Source organism: Triturus cristatus, chromosome 3_2, assembly GCF_964204655.1.
Source record: "Triturus cristatus chromosome 3_2, aTriCri1.1, whole genome shotgun sequence".
Taxonomy (NCBI): Eukaryota; Metazoa; Chordata; class Amphibia; order Caudata; family Salamandridae; genus Triturus; species Triturus cristatus.
In genome coordinates this window covers 83,145,398-83,171,797 of record NC_140584.1, presented here as the reverse complement: position 1 = coordinate 83,171,797, position 26,400 = coordinate 83,145,398, and the positions used below count along the sequence as shown (strand labels likewise).

Genomic DNA, 26,400 nt, shown 5'->3' with positions numbered 1-26,400 from the left:
GAGTTGCGGTCTTCTATACTCCTTTCCTCCTATACCACCTCTGCTCAGAGTACTGAAGAAGATCAAGCGCAACCAAGCCCAAGTCATTCTTGTGGCTCTGGATTGGGCATGAAGAGTCCAGTATCCCGAGCTGCTACACATGGCCATCGATCCTCCGATCAGACTGCCTCTTCGGGAGGATCTTTTGTCGCAGCAGCAGGGGACGGTCCTCCATCCGAACCTGTCCAGCCCTCCACCTCCTTGCGTGGAGATTGAGCGGTGGCAGTTGACATTGTTTGACCTGCCTCCTGAAGTCTCTGATGTTATCTTGGCAGCCAGGCGTCTCTCCACTAAGACTGTATACGCCTGTAGATAATACATATTTGGGGCATGGTGCACAGCAAAGGCTGTGGAACTCCTTTCTGCCCCTCTTTCTGAGGTTCTCTTGTTCCTTCTTTCTTTGGCCCAGCAGGGCTCTGCTCTGGGCACTCTTAAGGGCTACCTCTCGGCCATGTCAGCCTTTCTTAGGCTTCCTGATCAGCCTTCTATTTTCAAGTCTCCTGTTGTAATCGCTTCCTCAAGAGCATTACTCATCTTTTTCCTCCGATTCCCTTTGTAATGTGGGACTTGAACTTAGTTCTGACTTACCTTATGTGCGCTCCCTTTGAGCCACTTAATAACTGTCCTCTCCGACTTCTTACCTTACAGACTGCTTTTCTGGTTGCCATCACCTCAGCTCGCAGGGTGAGTGAGCTCCAGGCTCTTTCTTCAAAACCTCCTTTCCTAGCTGTTCATCCAGACAACGTTGTACTAAGAACAAGACCTTCCTTTCTACCCAAGGTAGTTACTTCTTTCCACATTGGCCAAACAATCACTTGCCCACCTTCTTTCCGCCTCCGCATCCTTCAAAAGAAGGAGAGGCTCCACCGTCTGGATCCAAAACGGGTGCTTTCCTTTTATTTGGATCGCACCAAACAATTCCGGGTGGATGACCAGCTCTTTGTGGGCTACGTGGACGCCAAAGAAAAGTCGGGCCGTGCACAAACGGGTCATCTGTAGGTGGGTCGTTTTGTGCATAAAGGCTTGCTATTCCGTGGCAAAGAAGGAGCCTCCAGTGGGGCTGCGCGCCCATTCCACCAGGGCGACGGCAGCTACTACTGCTTTGGGATGAGGAGTCCTCCTCAATGACATCTGTCAGGAAGCTACGTGGGTATCTCTGCACACGTTCACTAGACACTACTGCCTGGACAGCCAAGACTGGAGAGACAGCTTTTTTGGCCGTTCTGTTCTCCAGGACTTTCTGGTGTGAACTTAATTCGCAGACCCACCTCCGAGGTTGGTATTGCTGGGGTATCTATTCTAAGGTAAGAAATCTATAACTAACTGTTTCTTTTATATGAACAAGTTACTTACCTTTGGTAATGATCTGTAAGAAGCATCGGTTAGTTATAGATTCCTTACCGCCCCACCCATCCTCCCTATTCTGCAAACTGACTTCTAGGGTCAGGGAATCCCTTTCAGGGCCCTAGTTTTGTGCACCACTGGTCAGTGTCTTGCATGGCTCTGCTCTTCAGGCTTGGAATGTCGTGTAAAAGAACTGATGTCAGCGCGCAAGGGCGGCGTATAAGTAGCTACCGCAACGTCATCCCAAAGACCACAACGACGAACGCAGAGCTGACCGACGCCACCTTTCGACTTGCAGGGGTACTGCTGACGAAAAAAATCTCCGGATCCAGTCTGACGCCTGGGGGTAATTCTAAGGTAAAGGATCTATAACTAACCTATGTTTTTTATAGATATATCGTTACCGAAGGTAAGTAACTTGTTTGTCTGTGATCTTCTAGTGGAAGTAGTCCGCAACGGTGTTGCAGGGAACTTTGGAGTTATGAATCGAGTTTTTGGTGGGTGCTGGGCAGAAGAACTCTCTGACGATAGTGAAGAGCTCTGTGGCATGGTTGGCGCTAGCCTCCATGTGTTTGGTGAGGACATACTTCTTGTTCTCACTGAGGTGGTGGTGGTAATTGACGAGGGTGGATCTGAATGAGCTGATGTCGGAGGGGTCCTTGCTAGAGCACCAACGTCTCTCTAGTTTGTTGTAGTCACGTTTAAGGCCCTGTGGTTCAGGGGTGAACCAGCTATTGTGCTTAGCGGGTCTGTTGCAGGGGGTGTCCTTGCAGTCACATTTAAGGGCTTGTAGTTCAGGGGTGAACCAGCTGGCGTGCTTAGCGGGTCTGTTGCAGGCAGTGCCTTTCATGGGGGCTATAGTGTCTGAGGTGGCGGAGATCCAGTTGAAGGAGTTCTGGATTTTGAGTTTGCGGTTGTCGGAGGGGTCAAACCTGGTTGAATTGAGGGCCGAGGTCCAGAGAGATTCTGGTCTGGTTGGGGGTTCTGGGGAGCCAGTGAGGGTGAAGTGGGCGATGCTGTGGTCTCTCCGGGTCAATTAGATTGTGTGGTTGTACTTGATTCTGTCACTGGAGAAGAGAATAGGGTACATGACATCAGTCTTGCACAAATGCCCCAGCCACTGCTCTGTCAAGTAACAGGTGCAGGCTTTCCAGGGACTGGAGGAATGATGAGGCAGTGTTCATACAGTGGTTCAGCTAGTGATCAACAAATAAATTTTGGTGGCTTTGAAGGGCTGCCACACATAGGATTATTTGAGGACTTTGGATGCTACATTTAGGCCAAAGTAGAGAATTTTGCTTTTGTTCTCCCACCCACAAATAACACATTCTGTGGCCTGCTATGTCCAGCCAGTCACTTATATACGTGGAAGTTAATATGTGGTTAAGGGAGCTACTCTTTAATTTCTCAACTAGGATGTACCAGTTTATCCAAACATTTTAGTTGATGATGGAGGATAAGGATAACTAAAAGAAAAAAATCTGTGTTCTAATTTAATTGATGCAAGTGTTATGGCTTGTAGGTGCAGAAGTTCTGAAACTTTGCAAATATCTTTGCCTCCAAATCGAAAGGGGCAGGAATCAGAGACCTGGAAAGGAATACATTATGCTAGTTCAAACCCTAAACCATGGTTTTGTAAAGTTTACATCCGAGTGACTGGGCATTGTAAGGCCAGTTCAAAAAATCATCTTCAAGGACCAATGATAGGAAGCAGCATAACAGGACAGAGAAAAAAATAAAAGAAGCAACTATAGAATCCTGTAAATCATGAAATTCCAGAGGTGGTGGCTTACAAAGCGCTGATTGCCATGCTTGTCCTGGGTATTGCAGTATTGCACAAGTCAGTAGAGTAGAGTAGATGTATTTATTTAAGCTATTTTGCATTGTTTTTAAAATGCTGCTATAGATTTAAAAACCTGTGGGATTCACTTTGTGATGTTCTGATAAATTTTGATAATCGTCTGTTATAGTGGAATTATTTTTGTTAATTGCAGTATTAAATATCTTATTAATTTGATAATAGTGCAGTATTCAACTTTTGGCTGAATTGGTGGGACAGAACTGTATTGTATTGAGTTGAGAGTAGTGAGAGCCTGAATTAATTGATGCATCTTTGACTGAACCCAAAGGGGAGATTTTCTTACTTTATATTCTGGTACGGTGCCCTGTCCCCTTGGGCTGAGAGTCCCTGTCTACTAATTTTAATTTGTGCGTTTAACACCAGGGTAGCCTACCCACAGCCTATTTTTTTTTTTTTTAAAGAAGAACATTCCTAGTGTCCAATGGGCTTTTCCACCCACTGGATGCAGAATTGTGGTAAACCCCTCAATTAACCCTGGGGGGGCTTGGGAAGAAAGATTCTTGGGCTGAGTCTGAGGTGGTGGCCCAGCCTGATGCCTGGGCTATCCAATGCTTTTTTTCTTTTTCCTTTTTTAAATTTTATTGAGACCATTTCCCCCTCTGTGATCTAGTGGACTTTCTGCCCTCTTGGGGCAGATTGGGGATAAACTCCCTGAAGGGCAGAAATACTGTTGGACCTGTGCTCGGATGGTGGCAGAGCCCAATGTCTGGGAGGGTGGCATCGTCACCACTTTTGTTTTGTATAGCTATTTACTCCCTGGTAGTCTAGTGGGCTTTCTGCCCCCCAGTGTGCCCCCACAGCCCCATATTGGCACCCAGCGGAGCCAAAAGAGTACTGTGACTGTGTTGGGGAGCACAGCACCATGCTCATTGGGTGACCTCTGACTCCTGGCATTAGAGCAAAAGAAAACAAAATCAAACTTTGGACATGGAGTAAGCTCTTCCCTCACATCCCCAGATTTGAAATGAAATGCTTCTGCTATTTTCACCAGAAACATTTTCTTTTTGGATACATAGGATGATGACCTATGGATGTCCTCTGCAGTATAAAGGTAGTGTAGAGGATGAGAAAAGGTCAATGTCTACACCTATAATGTTAAGTACTGCAAGGAAATGCTTTTTTTGCATGTTCACACCCACATTTTTGGACTGATGCTGTTTTATCGACTCAAGAGTGCACTGAGGCCTGCTAACCAGACCTCCGTGCCAGTGTTCTAACTCCTTACAGAGTGTATCTTGAATAGGCTACCCCCAGTTGACAGAGACTGACTTACTATATGGTACCCAGGGCATGTAATTCAGAGGGTCCACCCAGGGCTGCAGCACTGATTGTGACACCCTGTGTGTGATAAAGTGCAAACTGACTCTGTCTGCCAATGCATATTGGAAGGACAGTGGTAACACTGCTAGTTCGACTTTGACATTCAAACCAATGGCAAAGCTCCCACTTCCATTAACAATATATGTAAGTCTCCTCTAAGAAAGGCTTATTGCGCCCTAAGGCAGGGAGCTTATGGTATTAAGTAGGACATGTATTTTATATACATGTCCTGACAGCAACAGTTCCAAATTGTTGTTTTGCTGTGGGAGAGTTAGTAGCGCCTTTGACTAACAGAGTTACTGGCTGACCACTCAGCCCGGCTAACTTCGGAATCGGACTATTGAGATGGGTACTGTAAGGTGTCAAATTAATAGTCGCATTAAACCTGACTTGATGCCAAGTCGAATTTAATGTCACTATTATAGATGTGCAAGTTTTAGAAAGTTGCCACTCTGTAACCCAGTTTGTCCAGTTTAGTCACTGGCCACCACATACCTTTCTGACTTCCTGGGGAGTAGTGTGAACAACTCCCAGGCTTAGGAACAATAGCAGCCTACTACAGGGCGAGGTGTTACGCCCCCTTCGCAGGAAACCACTCAGGGTGTTAGCCCTAAAGGTGAGCTTCAAAGGCAAAGCCGCCTTTGGCGGGAAAATGTTGCTCACAATTGAGGAGTCGGCTGGCGGCAGGAACAGAGAGAGGAGACCAGTGTCCCACCCAGTTTTCCCATGTAGCTCACATGCAGCCACACCTCTATGGTTGGCTATCAAGCTCCTAACATCTGAGGAAGCTTTCAGACATGTTGAGAGTGGACAGAATAGTGCACTCAGGGCCAGCAAAGCTGAGGTAGCCCACCTCAGCAAGTCAGTAGCAACTTCCCAAGAATCTCCACTGACTGTTGCTGGATGCCAAGAAACCAATCCTCACTGTCAAAAAGTTGCACGTGAGTCAGCTGGACCCTGGAGTGTTGTTTGAATCCAGATTGTTCATCCAGGAGGGACAGCAGCCTCCACCAAAGAATATTGCTGGGACTGCTGTGGACCAGAGACTGGTAGCTCAGCCACAGATGGCCTTCTACTGTCTCAAAGAGGACTTTGAGGGACACCGATCTCTGTGGCCAAAGTTGCACCACCTGATCTGTGGACCGAGGAATCAAAGGCACCCCAGTCGACAGCACTCAGAGCATCTTCAATCTCCTTCATCCGGTACATGAGGACCACTCTGTTGAAGTGCATGGCAATCATGCTGTAAAGTTTGGACCTTGCCTGGAAAAGGCTTTTGTGGCCAGGAAACTGTCAAAATACTCCTTATTGCCCTCTAGAACTTCTCCCTGTCATCATTTGTGTCCCCCAAGTCAGGCCGGAGTAGTCAAACTCAACTCTTACAAACTTTTCAAATGTTAACAAACTTTACGGTTACCAGTGCTTGTTTGTGGTCAAACTGAAATTTAAGTTTTCTTTAAAACTCTGTTTCTCCAGGACCCTCCAATGGATTTTGCTCATTCTTGGACTCTAAAAATTCATACAAATGTAATCTATTTGTATGAATTGGTGTCGGTTTTTCTTCATGTTGTGTGGCTTATTTTGTTTGGTACAGTTAAATCCTGTACACTAGTTCATTGTATAAGCATTGCTGCTCGAAGCCATAGCTACTCCGGGTTGAGCTTAAGGTTTTACAAACACGCCTGACTGGATACAAGACAGTTTTTATGAGTGTATTACATGGTAAGGCCACACAGCCATCTCCTGTAATACACCCAAAGCCTCACATGTACATTAAAAAATGTCATTGTGAATATCAAGAATATGCTGTAATTTTACCACATATAAGTCCGTAAATTTGCTAAGACGTCCCATAAGTATCTGCTAAGTTTTTGCAAAACATGCCTGAACCCTTATTGTAACCTATCTAATCCCCAGTCTCATGAGTGATGATTTAATCTGATATAGTGACTTTTAGGGAAGTTGATATCTTCCAGCAGAGCATGCTGGAAAACATAGCCGGACAGTGCGTAATGATTCAAGGCACCATCTCTGCGAGGTCCCACCGAAACAGCTATCAGCGCAGAAAAATGCTCAGGCTTGGCCCTGGCTTTGAAGATAGTGGCTTGCCTCTGAGCCCAGGAAGGGCTACTGGGTCTTAACTGCTAACCACTGCACAATAGCAGCCTTAACACTACCTCCCAGACCACCAGGCTCCAGTCACAGGAGCAGAAAGCAAGAGTCATAGGAAGGAAAAAACGTTTTGAGCCTGTTTGGTGGGCTCATCTGAATAGGGGAATGACTTGCGTACTGCCTGATTGCAGCTGGCTTTCACCAGCTTGAAACTGGGTCTCCCGGGTAAATTTACAGTAATTCAAAGAGGAAGTACCAGGACTGTGAGAAAATGGGATAGAGTGGTAGAATTTCTCCAGTCACTGGCTATGGCACAGGATAAAACTGGCATCTCCGTTACCACCTCTGGACCTGCCTACCAGGAGAGAGCCCAGGTGCCTAGAACTCTGCCCAGAGGAGCTGGGACATGCAGGACTGACCTGGAGGATCCTTCCTAGAACTTTGAAAAAGGTGGCACTTGGCCATTTTTCAGACCCCTGGAGTACCGGGACAGGGTGCTGTTCACATCTGAGCACTCCTGTAGGGCGTCATGGGTAATCCCTCTCTTCAACTGTTGCTTTATTTCCCACTATATTTAATCTTCTTGGAAGGGCTACAACCTCTGTCCTTAACACAAAAAGAACTCAATGGCTGACCTTGCAAACTATCGAATGACAGCCTTCTTGAAGTAGAAACCAGGTTTTATGCTTTCCTATTGCTAAAAGACCTTAAAGAATGGTCAGACATAAAAAACAGATTCCCTGGTATCGAACAGGATTCATGGCAGATAGTGGTATAATTGATAAAATCATAACTTTATCACTTTTATCAAACCATTATGCAAAAACTAAATTCAATAAACTATATGCTTGCTTCGTTGATTTTAAAACCGCATTTGACTGCTTTGATAGAAACAGGCTTTGGGTAAAACTGAATGCATGGGTCATAAACTCAAGACTGCTAAGAGCTATCCAGGGACTTTGTACAAACACTTGTGTACAAGTTGAACTAGGTGACAACAAGTCATTAACTGAGAAAATATATACCCATACAGGGCTTAAGCAAGGCAGTGTCCTTGCCCCCCACTCTAATTAACTTATATATTTCAGATAGTGGCTTTTTTCTATCCGATTCTAGAGCATGTCCATTGAAATTAGGAAGTACACTAAATTGCCTTGCTCTTGTAAGCGGATGATACTGTTATTACGGATAGATATAGCATAGGTCTCCAGTATACTAGAAATTGTCTTGGAAATTATTGCATTGAAAATAACCTGAGCTTTAACCATGAAATGTCTATTGTTCTAGTATTTTGCAGTGGGAATACATCAACATCTTATTAAAATCTTAAGAGAAAGCAAATCAATAGATCCAAGTATACAGGATAGCAGTTGTCTAACTTACCACCACTAAATGTTTTAAATAAAAGCCAGGTCAATAATGCTTGCTATAATAAGGCTGTCCAATAATTTGACTGGCCCCTTATTTGCCTCTTTTGGAGGCAATTAAAATGAAATGTATGCTTTCAGTTACAGCTGGGAAATATTTGAAAGCCCTCAATTGTTTCTTGATGTAATTCAATGTAACTTATTTAGGCGTATTTTCTCTCTCACACTTTCTATATCACTACCACAGTTATACTTAGAGTTCTATTTGCTAAGACATCAATTCTTGCAAGAATTGTCCAAAAATCTGCTTTTGGCAAAAATGTAAAACCCCTAAACCAGGCTCATTAAAAATATTTCTAGGACTTCATCTTAAAAATACGTATCGAACAAATAACGTTAACTATTCATTCAAGCTACATTTAGCACTAAATAATTCAAATATGCATGAAGCTTGGGAAGCTATTTATTCTTGTCAGCACTTTAAATGTATTTTAAGTAGTCAAATGTCTGCTCTTTCCTTCGAAACGGACTCAAAATACTGCTGACTGCTTAAACACTATAGTGTATTATTATCTTCATATAGCACAAATATGGTGAAGTCCTACGTGTTAGAAAGCTGTTCAGTGAGATTCAAAAAATGTCTTGCTAGACTCGGTTTTGGACAATTTGCCATTGGAGAGAAACACCAACATTGCAAAAACTCAAGATTATCAGATGCTTGTAGATTCTGTGCTTTGTGTGAGGAAAGTATGGGCCATATCCTTTGTTGCTGCATATTCTTCACATGGAAAGAAAAGGCCTACTGCCTCCAGCCTTCCATTGTCTGGGGGTTTGAACCTGTGCTTCTTCGGTAAGAGTATTTTAACACTAAGGACATGCAGTTGGCTTACTGTCTAACTAAACTCATAAAAATAACACAAAGTAAGCAGATTGCGCAGATTCTGGAAGTAGAGACTCTTTTAATCGATTGATTTACTGATTATCTTACCCATATGTTTGTGTTCCTTCCTATTATTTGTATGAGATTAAGAAGACTGATTGACAGTTTTATTTTATTTTAAATGTGTAATTGTACTGATATTGTAATGGTTTAATCAACTACACAATAAATTATTATTATTAGTAGTAATAAAAGAAAGTTGCAGAGTATAAACAGAAAGGTCACCCCCCTAGAGGGGCAACAAAATCGGGTTGTGTCGCTCAAGTTTTTTCTGCGCTGAAAGCTGTTTCCGCAGGACCTCGCAGAGGTGTCAGAACTCACTGAGCACTGTCTGGCTATGATTTCCAGCAAGCTCTGCTATTTGATATCGACTATCCAAAAAAGTCACTATAGCAGATTAATTTGGACTTGGCGAGGCAACAAATCCATCTGACAAACTCTACGACCTCGCCATCTATGAAAATCCAGGTTTGTTCTATTTTGTGCTTTTGGTGACATACCAGTGACATCGTCGGGAGCTTGATGATGACATATCTGACTTAGACGGACCTTTGTCAGCCATATCCTTGAACGTTGTACTGCTGGAAGATCTCAAATTCCATGAAAAAGATTAAGTCAAAATGTTTAATACTTTGATCAGGACAACTTTCTCAGTAAATCCAAACACTGCTTCATTGCAGTCACCCAGATATCGTATCTAGATTCAACCGTGAACAGTGACTTTTGATTGGAGTTTTACTTTTTCCCTTAAAAAACAAAAATTCATATGGTTCCCCTTAGCCTATTTTGGTGATATTGGTGTCTTTTGATCATTACATTTTTCTCTATCTTTCTAAATTGGCTTGGGAATTGTATTGTGTTGTGTCCTTTACTTTGAAATTATTGTACTGCTTGAATTTAGCATGTAATTATCTGCAGACTGCCTGCTGCATTTGCCATAGCTACCAGTGAGTGAGCAGAACTCTGATTTGCCCTAACCAGATTGGATTTATTAAGTTAGTAGGGGGGTACCACTTACCAAATGAAAAACCTCATTTCTGACATACACCATTTGTACCCGGAGCCCCAGATGCAAGAACTGAAATCAATTTAGGATAATCCTGCTCTTCCGATATTGGCAGTCTCAAAGGTTTTAACTCTGATGGGTCCCAGGCATTGGCTTTTGCTTGAAAGTTAGATGATCTAATATGTTGGATCCAGAACTTAGCATGAAATGTATTACCAAATTGACTATCATGTCTTCTTTCTAGTGAATTAGCAACATTTTTATTGCAGTACCTACTTCAGTCAGGGCCATTAAATATGACCTGCTACTCAGCAGTCCAACATATAACTTGTAGTTTGCTTTCCTTGGATCGAAAAGACCAGAAAGTCATTTCAGTCTAACTGAATGTATTTGGTTTTGTATTTGCTTTGTGCTTGCAATGGTTCTTTGTTCATATAAGTAAAGTTGACAAGTAAAATGATCTGATTGAATATGGCTCTTTGATTTATTTTCTTTAGATGTTACTGGAGCTTCCACAGTCACTTTAACAAAGAAGCGGAACAGATGTTCAACACACTGGAGTCTTCTTATCAGAAAGCCCTCCAGTCTCATTTGAAGAGTGCAGACAGCATTATGTCCCTGCCCCAGTCGGATCGCTCATCTTCCAGCTCACAAGAGAGCCTCAAGTAAGTTTTTTTTGCTTCTGAAAGTGCACGCACCATATGAATGTTCATATTTTAAGTGCTTTGCATGTCTGCTTGGATCAAGAGAGAAATGCTTCTTCCTAAAGATTCCTCTACTTTGAATCTTCTCAAGGATTCCAACTGCTCTGGGAAATTTCATTTCTTTATAGTAATAGGTTACAGTCACTAGGAGTGTTGTTAGACTCTATCTCACTGGTCTAGTAGACTCCACTAGATAGGATGGTGCGGATACATAAAAGTGCAACCTATACTTATAATGTGAGCTCCTCCTCTTGGAGTTCCATAGACTAGAGGATCCAGTGTTTCCTTTGTTAATGTTGCATTCTTGTTGCAGTTTTGCTTCACGTATTTCAACACAAATCAGATATTTTTGACAACGGACTTGTCTCCCCGAGATCTTTGAACTTTACATCATATTTTAATTGTAAATGCCAAAAGTTGGTTTCTGAACCTCCAATACCACTTGCATGAGTTGTTTGGGGGTTCACGTAGGTATCAGAATTACGCGAAGGGACCATTCCCCTTTCAACAGCAACCAGTTTTGGCAGCCACAGTTATTATTGTTTCATACCTGGATGACACCACCGTTTATCGAAACTTTGATAGGCCGGGCAGGGGCATAGGCAGAACTAAAGGAAGAGGACAGCACACACCATGGAACACTGAACAACCCCAAATAGTGACACGATGTAGGGGGAAAAAAAGTGAGCAAAACAATTTAATTGTTCATTTGTCTAACAGAAGACTATCTGAGATTGAAGAAAAAGTTTATCAGCAAAGGCCTAGGATTTGTGCCAACTCCGCAGGAAGATCTCTTCAGATTGAGCTGTGAGCCAGTGAATTGGTTGTTAAGGAAATGTTAACATCTGAGACGTGGGAGTGCCACTGAGACGTGGGTGTGCCACTTTGGCACTTAAATCAAATCAAGCTTTATTCGGTTGTTGAGAAAACATCCATAAAAGCACAGTATAATACAATTATAAAAATAAGCAGCCGATTAAAATGTTCCTCAATAAACCAAACCTCAGGGGGAGGAGCCTAGCGCGCAACCAAGATGGCCGCGTAGGCTTACGGCTCTCGAGGGCCTCCGCAACCTCCCACGTCTATCCTGACTTAATCCTGGTTTATTTGACGGGCTTTTGCAGATGAACTTGCGCTGAGGTGTCACCCGTTTTCCAAATTCAGATCGGACGCCGGGACCCGGAATGGTTGCACTCCGAAGTTTGCGGCCTGCTCTTGCCTTGGTCCCGATCTCGAGCTGGTGAAGTGCCCGGGTACGAAGTGAACAACAGCGGCTGGCTGGGCTTGCCCTGCCACGGACCCTGCACTTTCACTTTCGTTTTCAAGCTTGCTCTCTGATATCGGCCGAGAGACTCTGGTGTTTCAGAGGGGCGCGGACGGCGAAGTGTCTGGCCTGACTCTCGGATTCTACATGGGCTGACTGTCGGCGACGGCTGTGTTCAATTGAATTAGCTACCTGGTCCCCTTTTTTCCTGGTGCGGGCGGGTGCCGGCCTTGGTGGCCTCCGGACGATGGCGGCGAGACTAGACGGAGACAAGTCGAAACCCAAGTCAACCCGGAGGGGTGCCTATACCCAGGTCAATAACATGGATCGATATGCGCAGGCAAAGGGATCCCCTGGTGGCTCGCATAAATCGCCTGAGAGGTCTAAGGAGGTCTCCGGCCCATCGTCGGAATTGACCCTGCTGGACGTCATGGGCGCCATTGAGGAGATGAAGACCGCTGTGGGTCAGCAGTTTGATACCCTGGCTCATAAACTGGACGCGGTCCTGATCGATGTGAATTTGGTCAGGGCAGACCTGTCCAAAACTAACGAGCGGGTCGACTCCTTGAGTCAAGCGGCGTTGAGTCTAACTGTGGACGTGGCCGCCCTGCAGACGGAGGTCCGTAGGTTGCGGCTAGCCAGTGATCTGACGGACAGTCGACTTGAGGACTCTGAAAGCAGGGCTAGACGGAACAATGTTCGTATCATTGGAGTGCCGGAAAGATCAGAGGAATCTGCTGCGGATCTCTTTGTTGAAGACCTGGTGACCAATCGTCTCGCGCCTAAGGGACTGAGCAAGTTATTTGCGGTGGAGCGGGCCCACAGGATTCCGGGTGGTGCGCCCAAGGTGGGTGCTCCCCCGCGGCCTATAATCGTCCGACTCTTTAACTTTCGGGATAGGGATGCTATCCTTCAGGCGTCGAGGGTTGCCGGGCCGCTGAAGTTTGAGAACTCCAATGTCAGCTTTTACCCGGACTTCACGCAAGCGGTCCAGAAACAACGGCTGGGATTTTTGGGTGTCAAACGGCGCTTGAGGGACATGGAGCTGAAATATGCGATGTTATTCCCGGCGAGGCTGCGGGTTGAGTTCCAGGGTCGTTCCCACTTTTTCGACCAGCCGGAGGCGGTTGGAGACTGGTTGGATGCCCTGCCTCGGGGACAGGATCGAGACAGTTGGATGGCGGAGAGCGGACGGGATTTGGTGGAGCAGGATTAGAACTTGGTTCCTGGTGATGGACTGAACTGGTGACGTTTTGTACCTTGGCTCAACTGGACCCTAGATTGGCACAATATGCCCTCCAAATGCCCGGGGGTTGTGGGGAGCTTATTGGAGTCCTTTCCTCCTTCTGGGGTTCTTTTTGTGGTATGTGTTAGGGCGACAGGCACACTGCGAGTTGGGGGGGCTTTTCGGGCTCAAGCAGGGGTGCAGGGAGGGGGGGAGTTGTGGTTTGGGGATTGTGGGGGAGGGGGGTTGTTGGGGATTGTTTGTTTGTTTCGCAAGGCAATGTGAAGTTCTCTGCTGACTTATCCGGGTTGCGCTTTCCGGGATGTGGGTATCATGCACGGGAGTGGGATGGGGGGTAGGGGATTGAGAATCATTTCGTGGAATGTGAATGGACTTGGGGACAGGATCAAGCGCGGGGTGGTGTTGCAGTTCTTGAAGCGGATTTCGCCCGACATTGTTTTCCTGCAGGAGACACATTTGATTGGGAACTCCTTCCAAGCCCTAAATAGGAGGGGCTATCGCCTTGCCGCTCACTCTGGTTTCACTTCTGGCTCTAGGGGAGTGGGCATTTTGGTTAGGGCCTCTCTCCCATTGGAAGTTGATGAGGTGCTTCACGATGATAGGGGGCGCTATGTGGCACTGGTGGGGAGATGGGAGGGTAGGACTATCTCGCTCGTCGCTGTGTATGTGCCTCCGGGGTTACAGACGGCTACATTTGCTGATTTGGGGCGTTTGGTCCTGGGACTCCCTGGGGGTGTTTTGGTGTTGGGGGGTGACTTTAATGCCGTTGTCTCCGGGTTGGAAGACCGTCACCCCCCAGGGATCTCCCTAGGGCTCAGGCCTGGTTGGGTGGCTTTTTGGACACTTTGGGACTTGTAGATTGCTGGAGATTGATGCACCCGGGTCAGGCGCAATATACCTTTCACTCTGGGGCCCATGGGAGTCTCTCAAGACTTGATTACATGCTTATGCCAGCGATCCAGGCTGGGATGATTGGGGAGGTGCATCATTTAGCCCGAGGTATTTCTGATCATTCCCATATATGGTTGCAACTGAAGGTTGTCCCTGGGGCAGAGGGGAGAGTGGCACCCATTAGCCCCTGGTATCTACGTAACCCTAAGATCCGCGCGGAGCTGGTCAAGTCCACTGATCACTACTTCAATGATAATGTGGGGTCGGTGCCGTCGGCCGTCTCCCTATGGGAGGCTTATAAAGTGGTGATCAGGGGGCAGGCCCTGTCCCTTATCTCCCATGCTAAGAGGTGCGAGAGAGCAGAGGTGGTTCGCCTGGAAACTGAAATAGCTGAAATGGAGGAGGACTTGGAGCGGGGAGTTACTGATGAGAAAGTGCATGTTCTCAGCCTCAAACAATCAGATTATAGAGCGCTAGTCACGGAAGCCGCTAAACGGATGAGTAGAGAGCAGCAAGGACGACTGTATGATGTGGGGGATAAGGCCGGAAAGTTGATTGCTTGGTTGGATAAGAAGGAGAGAGCGAGCAGGGTGGTGCCCGTTGTGGAGAGAATGGATGGAGTGCATGTGACTGACCCGGTGGAGATCGTTGACTGCTTCGCGGCTCATTTCCGCGGGGTATACTCTCCGGTTTCTGTGCGTTCGGAGGAGGATTCTCATCTGTTGCTTAGAGACATTGCATTGCCAACCCTATCGGAGGCTGATGCAGTATTGATGGAGGTAAAGCAGTGGGTCCTAATGGTCTTCCCTTCGAACTATATAAGTTGCGTCCCGATAAGATAGCGCCGCATCTTCGGGACATGTTTTTCGCGGCACGTGCGGCGGGCTTCCTCACCCCTGACCAACGCCTCGCCAACATAGTTGTGATACACAAAGAGGGGAAGCCGTGAGATCGCTGCGCCTCCTATAGGCCCATTTCGCTACTGAACGCAGAACCCAAAATTCTGGCTAAGGTATTGGCTAATCGACTGGCTCGGGTCGTGGGCGACTTGATTCATCAGGATCAGTCCGTTTTCATACCTCATCGGAATACCACTCTAAATTTGAGGCGGTTGCACGGCGTGCTGGCTAGAGCGGAATTTATACGTGAGCCGGCCATCTTGGCATCTTTAGATGCTACTATGGCGTTCGACACTTTGGAGTGGCCATATATTTGGGCCGTGTTGGCGAAATTTGGGTTCGGCCCTGAATTTATTGGTTGGGTAAAATTACTATATGCTGACCCTCTGGCTCAGGTGGTGGTGAATGGTAGGGTGTCGCCTCCCTTCGCACTGGGGAGAAGTACGCGGCAGGGATGTCCGTTATCACCCCTTCTCTTTGCACTTTCTTTGGAGCCTCTCGCCGCCTGGTTGCGTTGGGAGCCGTCGTTGCGAGGCATTAGATGGACACCGGAGTTTGAAAACCGTGTCTCCCTTTACGCGGATGACATCCTTCTGTATCTCACCTCTCCCCGACAGTCGCTGATTGTATTGGTGGACGTACTGAATTCCTTTGGTCGCAACTCCGGCCTGGTCATCAACTGGGCCAAGTCGTGTGTTTACGTCCTCTCGGGTGAGGCCCCCCTCCTGCCACGGGATTGCCCTATCCAGATTGCTACCCTGGGGTTCAAATATTTGGGAATCTTTATCTCACTGGATCCCGCGGTCCGCTATGAGCGAAACCTTCTCCCTTCCCTCCAGCGATTGAAGGCCGACGTCGCGAGGTGGCGACGACTTCCGCTCTCGCCACTCGGACGGGCGGCATTGTTTAAAATGATGTCACTACCTCGCTTCTTGTACGCTTTGCAAAATACTCTAGATGTCGTGCCAGCCCGTTATTTCCGGGAGGTGGAGGGTCTTCAGCGCCAACTGTTTTGGGACGGGCGGCCGCGGATTGCTCTCGCCAAGTTGACGCTCCCTTGGTACGATGGGGGGGTCGCCCTCCAAGATATTAAACAATACTATTGGGCGTCTCAGTTGGCGGCGGTGAACCACGGGATATACGGTCCTGCCTTGAATCCGGCCTTCGAGATGGATACATTTCTGCTCCCGGGCGGGGACTATAATAGGGCGCTGTACTCGGTGACTCCGGGCACGCGGTTGACAGGACCCACGCAGGTTGCGGTACGTGTGTGGCACGCGGCGAATGCTGCGATGGGGTGGAGGGATCGCTTGACTCGGGCGATGCCGTTGTATGCCTCTGAGCGGTTGGGCTGTTTGTGGAGATCGAAAGGCTTTGAGAAATGGGATATGATTGGTATATGTAAGGTGGGTGATCTTTGGGCGAAGGGGTCTTTCAAAACGTTTGAAATGCTTAAAACTGAATATAAATTAAACGATAGAGAGTACTTCCGGTATGCTCAAGTCTACCATGCGCTGTGTTCGGTTTTTCCAGACGTTGCTGCTATCCCCGAGTACTCCCCACTGGAGGATAGAGTGTTGGATGGCTACGTGCCCGACAGCACTATTTCTCTGATTTATAAGAAACTCATTAATGATCGCGCGGTTTTGCTGCTCCATCTGCGGGACGCATGGACAGGCGATGGCTTGGAATTGGACGATGAGGACTGGGTATCGGCGGTGGCCTCCCCGAAAGAGGTGGCGATCCCGGCGCGCTTACGATTCGTACAGCTGAAGATCCTTCATAGAGTGTATGTCACGGGGCCCGGTTTGCTGCGTATGGGTTACTCGATGGATGGACAGTGTAAGCGTGGATGTGGCCTGTCGGGTACCTTTCTCCATATCTTATGGGAATGTTCGGAGGTTCTGCGATTTTGGAACGGTATTCACACCGTAATGGAGGAGGTCACGCACGTTGCTCTGTTGCCAGAGGCTAGGAGGTGCTTGTTGAATGTCTGGGAACCGAATGATTGTAATGCGGCACAGACGCAGTGGGTGACCTTGGGGTACATGGTGGCTAAGCGTAACATTGCACAGCTGTGGGGCTCCCCGAGGCCGCCCATGATCGAGGTATGGAAGGAGAATATGGACTGGTGTATGTTTAGGGAAAAGACGGTGTATGTGGCGAGAGGCAAGCCAGGGAAATGGGCTAAGGTATGGGGTCCATGGAATTTATATCGAGGACGTATCTGCACCCCGCCTCTGCCATTAGAGATCGATATTGCTTTGTCCCCCTAGCCACGCATTCCGCGGGATGGTGTGAGGTGTGTTCCATGCTTTGTTCTCCCGTTGCCCCCCTCTACCGCTTCCAGACAAGACCTGCTTTGGACACTGTACGTTGTTCCCCGTCCTGGGAAGAGCACGCTGCTATTTCAGACTCTCATTGCCTTGAGTGTGTTTTATATTTAATAAAAAATGAAACTGTTTATTCCGAATGCTCCTGGCCTATGGCCACGGCCTGTTACATGTGCTCACGAACTGCCGGGAGCTTTGCCTCTGGATCATTTGGATGTGTGGCGTTGCACTGCGGGCCCTCGGGCTCTATAGCGGCTGGCCCTGGTGGTTGTAGGCCCTTGTCTGTATTTTATTGTGTACCAACGGTTTCTAATAAAAATTTTAACAAAAAAAAAATAAACCAAACCTCCAATAGGGAAGTAGTCTAAACTCCAATTTTGCAAGCTACGACAATAGGAGGATAGTATACTTTTAAAAACAAGAAATATCAAAGGCCTATTACAGGGGCAGCAGATTCTAAAACCTCAACAGTCGAAAGGCCATCGTTCATCTTGAAAAAAATGGATCCCATTCCTACTCCAAGTTCTGCCTATGCTTGACAACCAATTTCAAGAAAATTGCTATCGATTTAGCATAAGGTTCAGCATCTAAACACAGAAGGGCGAGAAATGCTGGGCGAGACCTGCGTAGACCCATAACTTTCAAGATTGGAACGAGCCACTATTTCCTCATATCTTGGTAAAATTTGCAAAATAGAGTTATGTGGATCGTTGATTGGGGGGGAACTGTCGTCGCAAGGACAAGGCTGAGGAAATTTTTCCCAGGTATTCATCTTGGGGAAAGTAACCAAATGGTGGAAAATATTTAATCTAAGCCTAGTTAACAGAAAACTTTCATAGCCCGAGAAATTAAAAGTTAAATAGGGCTGAACCATCATCGATGTTTGAATTTGTAGGGAGTGTTGAACAATGGGTTTAGAAACCTCGCTGGATAGTCGAAGAGATTCTAAGTGAGCCAGGCATGCCTTTTTAAAGCGCTTCCTCAGTATTATTGCAATTGAAGGAGGGGAGGAGTAGTATTGTGACACGCCGGGGTCACTAAAGAATTTACTTACATACGCTATCCAGTTGATCTTTCGGGCTTTGTCAAGAGATATACAATCCTTGATGAATTCCCGGCAGAGTGTTGTTTCATTGGTCGACCATATCCGATGCCACAAAAGAAGTGGTTGAATCTTTATCAGATCTGTTATGTAAGTCAAACCCGTTTCCAAGTGGCATGTATAGGTCGAGGTCCCCTGCGGGACTGTAAGGAGGAATCTTAAAAAACTATTCTCCACCCTTTGTAGTTGCTCAACCTTGGAAAAACCCCATACCCCAGCCCCGTATATTGCACTAGAGACGCATTTTGCTCTATAAATCTCAAGGAGTTCAGCGGTGGGACGTCTACCTAACTTGGTTGCGAAATTGACCACAGCAGCTGTTGTCCTCTTAAAAATAAGTTGCCTAGATTCGATAGCAGGCTTCCAGGAGGATTTATGGTCAAAAACTACGCCCAAGTAGGGATAGGTGGATGTGCTCTCTAATTTCTGAGTTTCAATGTACATGGGTTTCATATTCTTCGCCCTTAACCCTGCAGACATGACAAACGTCTTTTTGATGTTTATCTTTAGGCCAAGGTTGGGCATGAAAGTATGATATCTTGCAAGGGCACGCTGCAACTCCATAGGGGTACGAGCTAGGATTACAGCGTCGTCCGCGTAGAGTAGAATTGGTATTAGGCGCCTATTTATGGTAGGGAGGTCCTGGGACCCCGACACCATGGCTTTTTCCAGGCCATTGGTATACAGATTGAATAAAAAAGGTGCCAGGACTGAACCCTGCCTTACCCCTTGTTCCACTCTAAAGGACTTTGTTAGCTCGCCCCCCACACCAAATCTGACTCTAGCTGTGGCGTCTGAGTATAATTCACACAAGAATAGTAGAAGGGAGGTATCAATACCCATATCTACTAGTATATCCCACAGCTTAGCATGATTGACACAGTAAAATGCAGCTGAAAGGTCAACGTATGCCATATAAAGTGTCCCCCCCTTTGCGTTTACATATTTACCAATTAATAGCGATACATTGAGGGCTTGCTCTATAGTGCCCAGACCCTCGCGAAACCCGGCCTGTAGGTCAGATAGAACTTTATTGTCTGAAGCCCACTGCCGAAGTCGATCTAAGATGACACGGCCGGCCACTTTCCCCAGCGAGTCCAGCAAGGAGATAGGTCGATAGCAAGATGGTGACTCGCGATCCCCTTTTTTAAATATGGGGACAAGAATAGATTGGGACCACGAGTCGATAAGGCCCACCTCGCATGATGCCTGAAGGACCCTAGTTAGAATTGGCGACCAGAGTTCTATTTTAGATTTAAAAAAATCAATTGGAACTCCGTCGGGACCTGGGGCCTTACCAGATTTACTGGCCTTCAAAGCCAGTTCCACCTCCTTGTGTGTTATATGGATAGGCAAGGGAAAAGGAGTTAAGTTTGGGTCAGATAAAGGCAATTGAGATACGGATCGAGGGAGGCTGAATATCCGCTCAAAATAGTCAACCCACACCTGTTCATCGATCGCAACATCGAGACTAGAGTTCGCCGTGATATCTGATGGAAAGGGTGATTTCACAACCTTCCAGAAAGCAGCGCTATCCCGTATGGAACATGAAGTGTGTAATTGGATCCAAAGATCTTTTTTCAACTAATTTGTTCTAGTTTTTTGTACCTGTTTGTACTTCTTCCTAAGGGCAGCAATTTCCGTAGGGGTTCGATCTTTACTATTTAGTGCTATTTTTAGATTCTGATAGGCTTTCGTACAGGCGCTATCGAACCATCCCATCCTTCTAGGTTTACCTATTTTTGTATGGACAAAGAGAGTTTCGCTAATTGATGTGTTCAGTAACAGAAAATTAGCCAAAATTTCCTCGCTAGTGGCATATAAATCAAGGCATTTATCAAGAGCTGGTCTTAAGTTCGTAAGTAGTCTAGTAATGATGGCCTGGGGGTCCACCTTTTCCCACCTTAACGAATAACCATTAAGTCTGTCTAGTGTGAGATTATTTTGGGTTAATTTCGTCGGTATTTTACGACTCTCTCGGCCCTTGATAGGCGTTAGAGTAACACTAATTGGGTAATGGTCGCTGATGACAATGTCATGAGTTTTACAGTTTAATACATCCTTCCCTGCTGTTACTGAAATAAAAATGAAATCAATTGCATTTGACTTCCCTCTACCATTAAAGGTAGGTTTGACCGGGATGGGAGGGTTCGCCAGGTCGTTAACAAGGGCAAGATCTAGGCCACATAGAGTTTTGTTCAAACAGTGCCCGAATGGGGTATAGGGAAAATGGGTTATTGGATCACCGTTTTCATCCACGATGCCGCAGGCTATGTTAGTACTATGATTACAGAGGGTCTGATTAAAATCCCCTCCCCAAATTATGGTCAAATCCTTCCGAACCTTGACTATTAGTTCTTCAAGGGAGGAGTTTATTAATTTTATAGTTTTCATCAAGTCATCCATAGGAAGGTTATTATAAAAATTAACAAGTACAATGGCATTAGTCTTACTCTGATGTAAGATAAGGATTTGAAAATTAACATCCAGCCTTATGGGAACTATGCTAATGAATTGGAGGATATTTGATACAAAAATGGTTAGCCCACCCTTGGCTCTGCCAGAAGAGGTTGATGAGGCTGGAGAAAAGAATGTTTTATAACCCTCAATGTGTAATTCTAATAGCGCCCAAGTTTCTTGTAGGCATAAAATGCCAAAGTCGTGGACGAAGTCTAACCAGGCGACATTCACGACCTTTGCGCGCAACCCTGCCACATTCCAAAATAAGATCTTCATTGATTGGTCATCCTTAATTGACACTGGGTCGATAGACGGTCCCGTGATTCCCTCCTGCTGACGCACCTTCCCAATAATTGCATGGTACTCTTTGTTAATTGCGTCATCATAAGCCGTAGCAAATTTTTTCCTTAGTAAGGTAGTGCTACCATTTATACAGGAGTCCCCATACTCAAGTCAATCCACCCCTAACAAATCGGAAAGGGTTTCAAAAAAATTAAAAGTTGGAATATTATATCTGATACCCCTTCTCGCTTCCAGATCCACGTGTGCAGGTTCCCTTCGGTTCATAGAGGGTTGGCAAGGAGCGAATTTAGGATAAAAAAACCTCAGATCCTTAGTAACGATTTTACTCTCGCCTGACATAAAGGACCAATTGCATATATGATGGACCACCCACCTGTCCCTAAAGTTGACGACAATGCAGTCCCCTGAGAGATCTTTACTCCTGTGTCCTAACCAGTTTATCCTTCTGGCAAATAATATTTGCCCGGATAAATCTGGCGCAAGTGGCCTGTTGTTATTAAGCCAATGCGCAACTTTATTTCTTAATTCAGGAAAGGACTCTAGTTTACCTTGGGGGAGCTCCGGGACGCCAACTAAGACTACCGTATATGGTAAAGATTGTGGCGGTAGGTCAATGTGTATGTACTGCCTCTTTGATCTAGGAGGCGGGGAAGAAGCCATGGGTGCGCTTAAGTTATTGTTCACACGTCCCGTGTATTCGGCATGCTCTACAGCTGTTCTTAAAGTACCCCCCAACTCCCCCCATTAGTGATCTCACTAACTTCTTCTAGGCCCTCTGCACAGGCCTACCCATGATTTCTTTGGGCTTCACTATTTGAGGGTCTTGAGATCTGAGATTGGATAGTAGCTGGGTAGCGATACTGGGGTCGGGTTGTTGTAATATAACGGGCAATTGTCAGTGGGCTTCGTGGTCGAGCTGTTCATCAATAATTGCTCCAAGTTATTTAATTTTTCCCCAAGGCGCTTTACCCTTTCCACGAGGGGAGCCATTAAGGATTTCATGAGGGTTTCTATTTTCTCAAAGAGTCCCTCATTACGCGGGGAAATAGGTGGACATAACGGGAAACTGATAGGCTTTTCGTTGTTTACAACATAGGACCCAGCGTCTTTAGTTGTTGTAGCCAGTATTATAGGCACGCTGTTGTTAGGATTTTTCCCTTTCGAAGCAATATCTTTCACTGCAGGTTTCTTTTGCCTGGAACCCCCTATAGGCCCCTTAGATTTTTTAGCCTCTGGGCCGTGTCTATTAACGTGTTTCGTCTTATTCCTAGCCTTCTGCCCTCTTGTAGTTACTCGCGGACCAGCATTATTTGCACAATGGGAAGTAAAAGAGATCAGAGTTGGGCTTGATGGTGCTTCGTTTATCCCACTTGTTATTACATCCTTAAGCTGGGGGTCGGAAGTAGACTCGTTAAAAAGAGAATTGGGGGTGATAGATAGCCTAGTTAATAGGGACAGGGACCCATCGGGTACATTACTCATTTCTGAAGGAATGTCTTGTGTTGTTGGAAGGTTGTATATCCCAGGGAGGGCAACAAAAGAATGTGTCATTATTGAATCTTGGGAATTGATAGTGAGCATTGATATATTAGTAGAAGGCAAAGAAGGCAAAGGGGGGAGAGAACCAGCTGGGAGCGAGAGGTGTCGTTCAGTGTGCTCTATAGCATTAGCCACCACCCCTATAGTTTTCTGCAGCATTCGATCTATAGCTGTCAGGGTAGGTAATGGAGGATTTGGGGGTGGCTTATGTTTTGAAGCTGGTACTGGTGGCGCAAGATTATTCTTCCCCATGATTTGCCAATATCAGTGCAGATGGAGTATTATTTGTAAGCCCCCTCCCCCACTTACGGAATTGCTATCCAACAATATTATGAGACTATATAGGGGGTTTAGGCAGTGGCCGCTGCAAAAACACAGAGAAAAATCTGCCATTACGGAGTCAAGGGTGGAGTATTTAAGTAGTCCGAGGCCAAAGGGGTTGGCCCAGCCCGGCCTCTGCCCGCCACAAACGGTCCCGCCCTTGTCCCGGGCTTCTCCCGGCGCGTCCCACGCGCGTCGAGGAACCAGGCGTACCTTTAAGCGCCTCCTGGCGCGTGTGCCGCTGACGTCGTGCCCCAGGGGATCCTGGGTGTTGTAGTCCTAGGGTCCGGCGGAGCCAAGCCCGGCCGGTCCGTTGGTGTTGCGCTGAGGGGGCGAGGCCAAGCCCGGCTGCGGGGACAGCGGGGCCACAGCAATCAAGTTGGCGAAGAGAGTTTTGCAAGGTGAGCGCCCGGGAAATGGCATTGGAGTCGTTGTCAGGCTTGCTTTAGGACATCAACTAAGGTGGTGTGAAGTTGTTTAGATGTGTACTGTGGAGCGGTGTGGTTGTGGCAAGCTGGAGCATGAGCGGTGATGGGCTAGAAAAAGGGCGGGGGCAAGCGGGGCTCTCAAGGCTGAGTTGCTGGCTGCACGTGAACTATTCAGGCCGCCTCCGCAAGACGCCAGGGGCTCGCACTTGCTGCGGCCGCCTGCTAAAGGGCAGACGCGCTTGCCTCCCACGGTCACGATCACCGACAGCGCGAGATTCCCCCCAAATCTTTTACCTCTTCAAATGCAATATGTGAGGTGGTACTTTGGCAGGCGATGGCTGGGGGTCAGCGACAGATTAGCGGCGGATTAGCAGGAGTTTTTTGAGCGAGACAGAGCTCAAGCTGGCAGGCAGAGCTGGTGGATGGAGCCGGAGGGGAGGGGGAGGGGCGGTTTACGGATAGCGGTTGGCGTTTTGCCATGATGGCTCCGCAGGTTTTACCCGGATAACCGGTATCCGATGTCTGTTGTCCGCACACACGCACCCTGGCAGCGGGCACCGCGACCCCCTCTTTCCACTCGGCTTCAGCTCCCAAGTCCGGTGTTTTTCAGCGATTTCCTCCCGCGGCGCACGGCTCTTCCTGCTCGCTCGTTCGCTCACTCTACTGTCGTGGTCACGAGATCCAAAAGCCTGGACTGGAGCGCTGGGTCACTTCCGGCATTCAAATGCTAAGCCTTCCATGTTAATATTCCTGAGGTCCCTTTTCCACTGTTTAATTTTCTTCGGTTGATCCCTTTTCCGGATCACCACCCTCGTAAACGTCTTCACAACGCGTATTGCTTCAACGACGTCTTCACCACGCAAGCAACGTAATTGGCACTCAAAGAGAATGTTTTTCAAATCTGATAGAATGCTAGCCGCAGATTCCTTCACATAGAATTATCCCCAGGCGTGAGACTGGAACCGGAAACTTTTTGCTACAGCATCCCTGCGCGCCGGTGGCGGGGCGACATCACGCGACTCCGCCCAGGCGACGTCAGTGAGATCACATTAGACCCGCCCCGGCGCTCCCATGTCAGTTTTTTCCTTTTCTGCGTGCAACGTGGATCCGATCCTTGCTACGGGCCTGTTAGTCCCGCTTTTTCTTCCATTTGTTTTTTTTTTGGAACAGTGTGCGAATGCCTTCAGACTTTAAGTTTTGCACGTCTTGTGGTCATCTTATGTTGGCGACGGACCCTCACCTCATTTGTATGTGGTGTTTGGGGGAGGATCACGGCACCACAGACTGTACACAGTGCCAACAGTTGAAGCCGAAGTGGCGGCGGGAGCGCCAGATGAAATTTCTCTCTGCGCGTCTCTCCAGGTCGACGTCCTCCCCTCGGTCTGCTTCGACGGACGGCTTCAGACTCTGCTGTGGTCGTCGTCCTCGCCTTTCTCTGATGTCACGTGAGCGTCGCTCCCCGGTGGGTAAGTGTCGCAGTTTGTCCCCGGGGGCTGGTTTCCGGCCTCCCGGGGGAGTGGACTCTCCGCTGGTGATGCGGCCCCGCATGCCGTCCTGTCCACCGTTTCCCGGTGTTGGGGCATCGAGAGTCCAAGTGGAGACATACGCGGCACCTTTGCAGGCCTCGCTGGCGTCTCCTCCTCCTTCCCCTCCTGGGGCGTCGGCGGATCCCTCCCTCTGCGAAGGGCACGCTGCGGCGCCGCCGGTGGTTCCGGCCCCGGCGCCGACTGGTTCGGATCCAGGCTTGGAGGAAATTGTACTGTTGGGGTGCGGCTCCTCAGGGGCACCTCCTTCAGGCTACGGTGTCTCTGCCCCGATGCAAACTCCCGCAGGGGTCCCTGTAGTGTCACGGGAGGTCGCCGGGACTCGGATCACATTCCCGAGCCCCCCTCGGCCCTTTGACAGGGTGGTCCTGTCTAAGGCCGAGGTGACGCCGCTTCGGCACCGGCAGCAGCAGCAGCTGGACTGTGAGGAGCCACGGAGGTCGGTGGACCCTCCTCGTCCCGCTCCGGGTCGAGGCCGAGGGGAGACCCCTTGTCCCTCTCCGGGCCCCTCTCGTCCCTTCACACAGGTGGCTGCCTCGTTGGAGGGCGAGTCGGAGGTTGAATCGTCCCTGGCACCGCCGCATGGGTTGCCGAGTGATCTTCGCCTCATTCTGGGCCTCTCCCGAGGCCGGTCTCAATCCCCCGCGCAGGTGGCTGCCTCGGCGGGGGTCGGGTCTGCGTCACTCCGGCGCCGCCTCGGGGCCGGTGTGGCTTGAGCTCTACTCCTGTCTCCACTCTGGTCCCCGGTGCGGCGTGACTTGGTGGTCCCTTTTCGGGTGACACCGGCTGGTGCCGACGTCCTTCCTCAGGCAGCGGATTCTACGGGTCCGTGCAGGGGTCGTACCGCGGATTCGTCTTCAGACGCTCCTTCTTCTCCGGAGGCATGCATATTGGTGTCGTCCTCCCCGGAGACTGGTCGCCGTGTGGTGTCTTTTTCACCGGCATCGAAGGGCGGGTCCCCGCCCTTCCTGGGGCAGAGGTGTTCATCGGAAGAGCGGCAGGTCCCTCATTCTTCGGCTCCTTCTGACTTCCAGGTCTGGACCTTGCCCGCCCCGCTTCGCCTCGGGGTCGGCCGCCTTAGTTTGCAGTCGTCGCCCACGGAGGAGCTGATTTCTCCACCGCGAGGCCCTACGGAGGCGGGTGCGGCCTTCGCTCATGCGGTGTCCACGGCAGTGGGCAACCTGTGCATGGGTGATCCGCTGGCTCACTTTCCGGCGGACCATCTATTGGAGGTCCTCCACCAGGGCTCTGGTGGGAGGGAAATCTTACTTTTCTTTGAAGGTTCGCTCCTTTCTTCCCTGACGGAGGGCTTGGAAGCGTCCTGCCTTAGGGGACCCGGTGCCTCAGCATCTTCTGCACCGGCACCTCCAGGCGCGG

General features: G+C 48.0%; 1 protein-coding gene across 2 annotated transcripts in view; it reads left to right on the top strand.

The window, feature by feature from the left end:
* The window catches only part of CLASP1 (cytoplasmic linker associated protein 1), a 1,312,099-nt gene that overhangs the window by 587,816 nt on the left and 697,883 nt on the right, over positions 1–26,400 (top strand). For both annotated transcript variants that reach the window (XM_085647275.1, XM_085647274.1), the window contains exon 17: positions 10,487–10,654. In XM_085647275.1, coding sequence (XP_085503401.1) covers positions 10,487–10,654 — 168 coding nt within the window. The remainder of the gene's footprint in view (positions 1–10,486; positions 10,655–26,400) is intronic.